Source organism: Setaria italica, chromosome III (assembly GCF_000263155.2).
Source record: "Setaria italica strain Yugu1 chromosome III, Setaria_italica_v2.0, whole genome shotgun sequence".
NCBI classification, from domain to species: Eukaryota; Viridiplantae; Streptophyta; class Magnoliopsida; order Poales; family Poaceae; genus Setaria; species Setaria italica.
In genome coordinates, this window is record NC_028452.1 from 11373253 (window position 1) to 11383177 (window position 9925).

The 9925-nt window shown below is 46.2% G+C and overlaps 1 protein-coding gene across 1 annotated transcript; it reads left to right on the forward strand.

Moving 5' to 3' along the window:
- The first annotated feature begins 3940 nt into the window (after positions 1–3940).
- On the forward strand, positions 3941–9810 carry LOC101778360. Its single transcript, XM_004961258.3, has 5 exons — positions 3941–6366; positions 6482–6561; positions 6799–8583; positions 8701–8830; positions 9078–9810. The coding sequence occupies exons 1-5, from the start codon at positions 6198–6200 to the stop codon at positions 9737–9739; spliced, it is 2826 nt and encodes a 941-aa protein (XP_004961315.1). The 5' UTR covers positions 3941–6197; the 3' UTR covers positions 9740–9810.
- The last annotated feature ends 115 nt before the right edge of the window (positions 9811–9925 follow it).

Here is a 9925-nt window from a genome sequence, read left to right on the forward strand (position 1 = left end):
TGATTCATTTTGGAAAATTTGTGGCCACTAATAGCCTATGGGCCTTGTCGGGTCGACTTTTCGGGTTGGACTCGGACCGTCCATTATTTTTTTTAAAAACTAAATAAAATTAATTGTTTGGGCAGGCTCGAGCCAGCCCGATTGTTTGCGGGCTTGGTTTTCGCTTACCACACCCGGCCCAGCAGCTAGCGTGGGCGGGCTAGAACCTATCGGGCTCAGGTTGGGCCGGGCTTAAAATGCTCAGGTCTCTGCAGTCCTTCAGTTCAAACAAAGTGAAGGGAAGACATCTCGAGCTTTTGAAAGGGAGTTTGCATTAAATTCTTTATTTCGAATTTCTAATTTGAGAAAAAAAGAGAGATGGGACAGTGATGGGACACGTCAACGACGTGATACGCCGCTGCGGCACCCGCGCGCACTTCATCGAGGGAAAATTGGACCAAACCCTGTTTGTCCGTCCCCACAAGAGTGGGTGGGTCCACGGGACTCCCCTCTCGACTCTACAGACGCGAACTCGTCATCCGTCACGCGTGTCGGTACGCCGGAACCACCTTTTGCATCGTCGCTCGGTGCCTCGGTTGTTGTTGCCTGTTGGCCACTGCACTTCTGTTTTCTGCTTCCGAAACGTTCCATGGGATGGGATTACCTGCGGTCCACAGTGAACTCCGCACACACGCTCTCGGCTCCCGTTCATCGTTGCAAAAAACACATCTTGTGTTGTCATCTTAGAGGTGAAAGTGTAAAGTGCAATCGAAGTTTTACATTGTTCTTTGAGTAAATTGCACCCATCATACAACAACTTAACAGGTGGGTGCAAATTAGTCCTTGTAAAATGCTCAATTTAGTACAATAACTTGATAGGTGGGTGCAAATTGGTCCAACAACTTGTAAAATGCTTAATTTAGTGCAATAACTTGGCAAATTGGTCCACCTACAGTCCAAACTCTACAACACAACATATTAAGCAAAGTAGATCGACATGTGAATTTTCTTCCGATCAATAATTCTTTTTTTTTGTCAATAAAAATTATTAATCATGACCAGCATGTTGCTTCTCAATTGTGTACATAACTTATTTGTTCATTACTTAAAATTGAATCAAATGTTAGAATTATGTCATAGGCATTACCGAAAAGACTAAAGTCCATAAGAGAGACTGAAAGAATCTTGATGTCGCCTAAAGGGGGTGAATAGGCGTAACCTGAAATCGTCGCCATTTAAAAGAAGTTTATCAGCGACTTGCGGATTATTCCGGAAATACTTCCAGAGATTCCGCAAGTTACAGAATCTCCGAAGAAATCTCCGGAATCTCCGAAAATAGGAGACACACGCCTTAAGCAGCGAAATAAAACTATCTACCTAAAAATTGAAACTTCCGGTCTCATTTTATTTAGAGACCAACTAATATTCCAATACCATCATGTTTTTATTTTTACTTCAATTTGCTTGTCACATATCACACATAACCATCATGGGATTCACATAAGATTCCTTATCATGACATTCATCTTTAACTCAAGCAATCTTGTAAATCATTGCTTGCTTTCCATGCTTAGATGAACAATATCATATACCACACTTGTTCTTTTTACTACATGAGCCATTTAGTACAATCTTTCCCACAAAGATTATTCATCAATAGCATTACACCTGCTCATAGACTTAACAAGTTCATTAGACCTTTAATCATGTTATCATTCAACTCACCAAAAATCACTAGGGGTCTGGATGCTCTTTCAATCTCCCCCTTTTTGGTGATTGATGACAACCTTGATTAAAACTTACAAAAGATATATCAATAAAGCTTTTGAGTGCTGAGATTTAGATAGAGCTCCCCCTCAACATATGCATAAATTTTTTTTCATCAAATTTGGTCTAAAATGCCAATATGCACATTTTCAAGACAAACATGGTACTCCCCCTAAATCTCAAGGGTGCAAAACAAGTGTGTGAACAAATAACACGTGATGCATGCAACAAATATTTCATCAAACAAATAAAATAAGAGAAAGTGGTGCTGTCTGCCAGGTCAAAACCGGAACCTCCAGTTCTGAAAAATCGGAACTTCGTTTTCTACTTGACAGCACTGACCAAACACAATCATCAACCAATAAAACCACACTAACATGCAACATAGTCTTACAAAGCTTAAATATCTTCAACACACATAGTGGCACACATTACATTAATCCTCAAGTCCACAAGAGCTAAGATCGAATTTATTACAGGAGCTGTTGCATTCATCAGCCAGAAAACGGAACATCTGGTTCTGGAAAACCGGAACCTCCGTTTTTGCCGGACAGTCACTGACTGAAACTGGACCGAAGCTTTAATCATTCACTTCTTCTCCCCCTTTATCATCCATCACCACAAAGGATCATGGGGGCTTCTTTTAGCTTCTAGTCTTTAGTTGGACCAACATGGAGCTACCCATCACCATCATTGCCACTCGGGCCACCAAAAGGAGGAGGAGGAGGATTTTGTGGAAATCCAAAGATCATTGAAGCAAGCTGATGTGCTGCATCTCCTGGGATATTTGGATCGACAGTGGAGGGCTGAGGAGTGGTTGTACCAAGAAAAGAGTCACCGGAAGAAGAACCACCACCACTGTTCATACCACCAAATGTGGGATTATAGTAGCCAAATGTTCTACCCCAATAATCAACGGATTGAGCATTCTCCCAATGCTGTTCAATTATCTTCGGCTCATTTTCTTAACCATCGGAACCAATAAGAGAGGGAGGATTGTTTGGCATGTTGAGCTCTTGCATTTGCTTGCGCCATATGGTGTCTTTTTTTTTTCTCTTTTGCCTCTCCTTATGTAACTTGGTGTTTATAGAGTTGCACATGTCCGTAAAGAAGTTGAACATCTTGCGAAGTGGGGAGGGAGGCTTATACCTTCCTTGAGAGCCACTAGCACCATCTTGCATAGTGTGGTCCTTGCTGCCCTAGATGGTGCAACAGCGCTAGAAGGGGCACTGAAAGGAGAATGCACCTGACAGCAAATATGTTACTTGTTATAACATTTGGATTGCGGATGCAACAATTTGCCAAGTTATTCCACTAAATCGAACCTTTTATACTGTCAAGTTATCGTACTAGATTGAACATTTTACAAATTCATGAATCAATTTGCACGTACAAGTGCAATTTACTCTTGTTCTTTTAATAAAAAAGTTCTAGGCGTCGATGCCGGCGGCAGGGCACCAATCATGGCTTCTCAGGTTCAGGATCGGACCACACGGGCATGGTACAGTACGGGTGGAAAGCGCCACTGGCACTGGCACCGACACCGCTGGGCGCTGGTCAGCCGTGCATGCGCCCCAGCGGCCGCGCCCGCCCGCGGGCTGGCTGCCACCGTTGGATGGATGCGGCCATGCGGGCGGGGTCGCAAGTGGCGGTGGGCGCGGGGGCAGGTGGCAGCGGCGAGCCTGCAACCACTCGCCTTTTCGGTGCACGGTCATCCAGGTGGTGCTCCCTGTACACGCACGCACGCGTGCAGGCTGTACTTTCCCTCATTTGAGATCGGATTACTCTCGTTATCTTCGAACGGCAGTTCAGGGGGGCTCTGTGTCAGTACGATCAATCAGTGTACAGAACTATAGATAGGACGGTAAAAAAAGGGACACCGGAGGGTAGTTAAGCGAACGATCACTTTGGTTTCTGGTCATTTCACTGTACCGAACTGAGGCCTTGTTTAGTTGGCCAATTTGGGAGGTGCCAAATTACTGTTACAGCACTGTAGCACACTGTAGCGTTTCGTTTGTATTTGTGAATTATTGTCCAAATATTGACTAATTAGGCTCAAAAGATTCGTCTCGTAAAGTACAACAAAACTGTGCAATTACTTTTTAATTTCATCTACATTTAGTACTCCATGCATGTACCGCAAGTTTGATGTGATGGGGAATCTTCTTTTTGCATAGTGTCAAAGTTGGAAGTTGGGAGTAACTAAACATGGCCTGATATGTGTTGTCCCGTGTGGCCGTGTCGGTTCGATGCCGCCCCCGGCCCCGCCCAGCCCAATTCTGAGTTGGCCTCGACACCTCCGTCTTTCCCATTTCCAGCAACGACGACCACAATGATTTGCCATTTAATCCCCGCACAGTTACAATCCAAAGCGTGTGATTATGCTTGCTGTGCCAAATCATCGAAAGGAAGGAGAGGACGCATCACGCATGCATGCACATGGACAGGACAGCAGTTTACTCGACAGGTGCCTCTGCAGGTGGGACCAGGTGTCCCCGTTGACAAAGGATTGGGCCAGGCCAAGCATAGCCATAGCCCATAGGCAAGGTGTCAGGGTCACAAGGCTGGTGGTACGGTACGGTACTCGTGTTGAGCGAGCCAGGCCACCGGCCACGGCCAGGCTGTGGTGTGGCTCACTCAAACAGTGTCCGCAGGGCTCTGTGCTCGTACATGGTACTCGTACTCTCGGTACTCCGCCATTGAACAGGATCCTAGAAAGGAGCTGAACCAAATGTGCATCAGAGTTTTTAGACTATCTGTACTTAGTGTTTGACTGAACGGTCCAGGTATCAGTGGCAGTTTATGTGCTAATCCTTGTTATTAAATTGCTATTAGTCAACGTTGGGCCCAAGAATGTCCGGCCAAAAGACATGCTTACTAGAATTAGAATATGAAGCTGCATTTGACCCGGATCCTGGAATATATCTTTGTACACTTGCAGACTTGATCCTGGAATATAGTATATGCATATCTATCAGTGGGCTCAGCACTCCAGGCTGGCTGTCTCAAGAACAAAAATAAAATGTCCTTTTCGTCATTGTTGTCGTCTGATATACCATTTTATTCTGTCGCCGCGGAACACTAGGCATTTGAAAAGTTTCAAATTTCAAATCAAGAGCGTCTCGTCAATAAGCGCCATCCTACTTCCCGGTTACCGTTCTATTGACTCCAGACTCCAGAGCATAGTAAATTGAAGAGCTAGCAGGTGGCCATGTATACGTGTGTAGTAGTTCAGTTACGAGGAGTACGAGACATGCCCGTATACGGCAGCAACAACCTTCTCTTTGCTTTGACCTCACTCTTCGGTTAGCTAGCTAGACAAAAGCCGGCAGCCCAACATACAACCGAAGGTAGATGCACCATCGCCGAATGTGTCTCGGGCATCTGAGCACAGTCACTCTAATTGCCCCCTATAATGATATAGTAGCACCAGCTTGGAGCTTAGGTGTTGCGAGTAGATTGTTACCATCGACATGTCAGTAGTTACTGATGCTATCTCGCATTACAAGCAAAGTTTCACTTTTCTGTCCTCCCTTAGATTCTACTCAAGTTTCTATTAAAAGATACTGTATCTTTTCACTCCAACTTCATCCTAAGCGTTGTTTTTTTTAACCTCTTGAACCGTATTACGGAGGACACTAACGACTTCGAAGTTTTGGAACTTTGGATCAGGGTTAGGCTTTAGACCAGTCCAAAACTCCGGCGATACTCAAACGGAAATACAGCTAGACGTGCCAAGCAAACGAACAAAACCCAACGATGTCAGCACACAAAGATTCCGACGCTGACAGGGCTAGTCACACGCAAAGAAACAAACAAGAACAGTCTTGAGACGTCGCTTCCTATCTGCAACAGCCAAGTAGAGACAACAGTGCCAAGAAAGCCTGCATAACCGCCCCCCAAGGCCCCAAGACCAAGTCCTCTCCTCTCTATCTCTCCCCTCGACCCCTCCTCTGAGTTCTCCACTCTCCCGATTCCAACACTAGGAAGTCTAGGATCATCTGCCCTCTTGCTGCGGATCACTATACCAGTTTTTATTTTGTTTGATATAGGATTTGGTTTAGGAAGAGTTCATAGGCCTTGGAGATGAATTACAGTTCAGCAGTCATCTCTGGGCAAGAGTTCCAGCAGTGGCTTTCCTTCTATTTTGTTCTCTAGCATTTGTCCACGGTTGTTCATGGGATGTGACCAAGGCATGATCTTTTGGGCATTTAGTTATCCCGTCAAGATTCAGGAGGAATTGGAGGTAGCGGTTAACACTTTAGGAGAGAGAAATTTGCAGCCACTGCTTCAAGGCCCCCCGTTTTCTGTTTCTTGCATTTATTTTGGGCTTTGTAAGTATGTGCGAGAGTGAGGAGGCATCCGAGATTCAAAAGGAGGATATGCATTACAGTACAAGTCGAGAGGAGAATTGAGTTTGAATTCTTCTTGTGGGCGTGGACTGTGGAGACATGAAGAGCGGCAGCGGCGGCGCCTCCGCGCCCAGCGCCGGCGGCAGCAGCCTGGCGATCGCCGAGCGGCAGAAGCCGGCGCCGTCGTGCGTGGCGGCGCTGTTCCAGATGTTCGCCAGGAGGAAGCTCTTCTCCTCGTCCTCCAAGAAGAGCAAGCTGCTTCCCCCAGGTGAGATTGCAACGAAACTGCATTGTTCTTGCCGTGCGCAAATCATTTTCCCCCCTTTCGCGCAACTGTGCGAATCTGCCGCTGTTCGTCAGCTTTCGTATCTTCGGTGTTTCAGTGCGCGCAACCAAGTTCTCGCCTGGGAGACAGGCGGGCGGCGGCGAGAAGACGGCGGCGGCCAAGATGAGGCCCCTTTTGGTAAGGCACAAAATCCCCTCTTTCTTTTTCTTCATCAGATTTTTTTGGGGGGGATGGAACTGCAGTTTTGCTTTGGAGTTCTAGTCCTGAAATTGTGATGAACTGCCTCTAATATATTCTGGGACCTTTGTTTTCAGCAAAAAATTATGCCTGGAAAGTCAATTTCCTCTTCTCCCAAGCCATTTTTTATTTGTTTTTTCCCAACATCTCTAACTCATCCATGTTCTTCTCCTTCAGCTTGATTCTCCAGATTACTCAAGAAGCAAAATTGAAGGCAATGGTATCAGTCACTATCCACAGCCTGGCCAAGACAGAAACTGCGGTGAGAATGAAATGTGTGCTCCAGGAGTGGTAGCCCGGCTGATGGGTCTCAGTTCGATGCCGGCAGTGAACCATCAACGGCCGATCGAAGCCACAGACTCCACCGAGTTCGGCGACCACCGGAATTCAGGCCCTCAAGACTGGTCCAGTACATCTCGGAGCATATACACATTGCCTAAGAAGCAACAGAAGACAGGGCAGGTGATAGATGATCGGCGGCAGGACAATGGAAGTCTGTTCAATGCTGATACACGGCCATTGTGGCCACGAAGGCATGCACACAAGGTGGCATCACCTGTTAAGAGCCCAAGGTCAATGTCCAGCAGGAACAAGGCTCGGCTGATTGAAGCAGCAGTCAAGGTTCTGGAGCCTGGGTTGCAGTCCAGGAATCGCCGTCTCTCACGGCGGCATGCATATTTGGAGTATCCATGCAGTAGTGATGATGGTTTGCCCGGTACTTCTGCTGTCTTACGTAACGTGTCTGATCAATTCTTAAGAGATATGTCTGGTGCTGATGCACAAAGATTAGGCGCTCCCAACATAGGAGCGACACCTCTCAACAACTCGACTTCTAATAAGTGGACCGAAGAGGATACTGGTAGAAAGAGTATTCCGTTTAGGAGGTCAGATCAGAATGTACCGTGTCAAATTCAACCTGAAGGAAATGGTAAGCACCTGCTCATTAGCTCGAGTGAGAAGGCTGGGTTTGAGGACAGTGCAAAGAGGACCTCCAATTGTGTTGCTGTTACAAATCAAGATGCTCGAAAAAATCCGCCGAGGAACATGTCCCAGGAGAGCGCTCGTCGTGGCCCTCTTAAGCAAAACAACCTGAAGCAGAATACACTACCAGTAGCTTGTAGAGAGGCAGATCCAGGATGTATGGTCCAAAGGAATAAACATAGAACTGGGGAGCAAAATGCGACAAACACAGCTCAGAACTTCATTTCTCTGAACAAAAGGATGACTGACAGTAAATCTTTGAGGTCAAAAAGAAAGGAATTGGATAGAATTGGTGAGTCACATACTAGAGCAGAGAACAAGAACATGGCCACAAAAGGTCGTCAAAGCAGCAGCCTGCATAGTGATACCTCTAACAAGCTGAAGTTAAAGACTGTAACACCGAAAGCTATGGAGAAAGACATGATAATTGCAAAAGGAGCAGGACTGGTCAGTGAGAAGCCGAAGTCTGCCAGTCAAAACTGTGCAAGGATTGATTTCCAGAGACAGTCAGTGTCATGCAGCATTTCAAGGGATAACAAGAAATCAGGCATCATTTCTTTCACCTCCAGTTCACCAGTAAAATTTGATGCTACTTCTTTGTGTAGTGATAATGGTACAAGAACTGGTACTGCTGTTCAGGGATCTCCAGTTGGTGCTTGCCCTAAGAGACACTCTCGTAGAGACCGTCAAAATACATATCCTCAGAGAGGAATAGTTTTCAAGGATGTTTTAGAAGGCATATCAAGTCTGGAGACCGCAGAATCGGTCTTCTTTAACCAAGATGAGTTGAAAAATAGAGAAATTCCTGGTGGTAGAGTAGTCTCTTCTTTGTTCGAAAAGAAGGGGGCTGTACCTGTTACAGATGAATCTTTAAGTGATGCACAGCTGTGGCAGCGCAATTCAGTGCATACTGTGACATATCAGTTCAGAGGCCCTTCTAAACCAGTCCGGTTGCATGAAACTCATAGTAAGAAGCATGAGGTCAGAAATTTTGTCCCTTCTTGTTCTAAACCACGTATAACACCGAGATAATTTTCATGAAAACAGCACTATAATTTTAGTCTAACAGAAAAATTCTTTACCGGCTACCGTCTACAGGCTAATGCAAAAGGTTGCAGTCCATCTCCACTGATATCCAGAGCCAGCAATAAAAAAAGCACTACATCTATTCTTCAATCTACATATGCAGATGACGCCTTCATTCCTGGTGTTCCACTCAGTACTGCAGGTAACGAAACAACCTATTTAGTGGATTGACAAAAAAATATTGCTATGTTGTTTATATGTAACTAGTCTATTTTCCCTTCATTTTTACTATCTTGGTCAACCAACATAATTTACACTAAAGAACACCAATCATGTTACCTTACTTTGTGCGTGGCATTATCATGTTATAACATGCAACATCCTGATAGATACGTTATGCAATTTTGAGTTGTGTTGTGACTGTTTCTTGTCGTCAACTATGCCTACAGAAACCACCTTCACTGATAGCCATCCAACGGAGACATGTACACCAGCTGCTAGCATGCAAGATACACCTACCGAGAAAAACTCGTTTTCTGATCCAATTTTTGGCCAGCGTGATGCTCAACCGCTCCAACCGGAAGTCCAAGACAGCAAGCTGAAACACCCTGGGCAGGTTACAACAACCGTTGAACTGCTGCTAACAAACGTTCGCTCTTGTACTCGACGTGAATCAAAGGAACCATCCAAGACATTCCTCCTCCGGACCATCGAGTCTGCTCTGTCCACCTTGACGCCAGGCTCCAAGCAGGATCTCAACTCCATCAAGGCCAAGGAAGCGAGCTCGCTAAGGAACCTCGCGCTCGATTTCGTCTGGGACTGCCTGGACTCGATGTGTACCCAGCTCTGTGACTCGGGTTACAGGTCGTTCACAAGGCTCGGTCTGATCTGCACCGAGGAGAGGCTAGCTGCGGAGGTCAGGAAGGAGATTGCGAGGTGCAGCGACATGGCTGGGCGGGGCTTGGACGAACTGGCCGTGAGCGAGGTCGAGCGCGCGGTGGAGGCCGGCATGGGTTCCATGCTCGAAGCGCTCCAGATCGGAGCCCAGATCGAGCAGGATTTGGTCCAGGAGCTACTGAACGAGATCGGGCTTGACATGTTCAGGCGTTAGTGACTTCATAGTGGTATATGATTCCTTAATTACTTCTATTTTGCTGTGCTGTAATACCCGGCCTGTGTCTGTGTCTGAGTGTCTCCCTGCCAAGCTGCGTCAACGTTGGCAAAGCGACTGTCCGGTAAGGTCGTCAGGGCAGCATGCATATCGTTAGCCTGCAGCGCATGCTGACTCCGCTCCTCA

What these genes read in the sequence shown, in the direction of transcription:
- LOC101778360 (XM_004961258.3), top strand. Translation starts at nt 6,198, where the DNA reads ATGAAGAGCGGCAGCGGCGGCGCCTCCGCGCCCAGCGCCGGCGGCAGC. An exon ending in GAGCAAGCTGCTTCCCCCAG is followed by an intron (nt 6,367 to 6,481) that starts GTGAGATTGCAA and finishes TCGGTGTTTCAG; the next exon opens with TGCGCGCAACCAAGTTCTCG. An exon ending in CCAAGATGAGGCCCCTTTTG is followed by an intron (nt 6,562 to 6,798) that starts GTAAGGCACAAA and finishes CTTCTCCTTCAG; the next exon opens with CTTGATTCTCCAGATTACTC.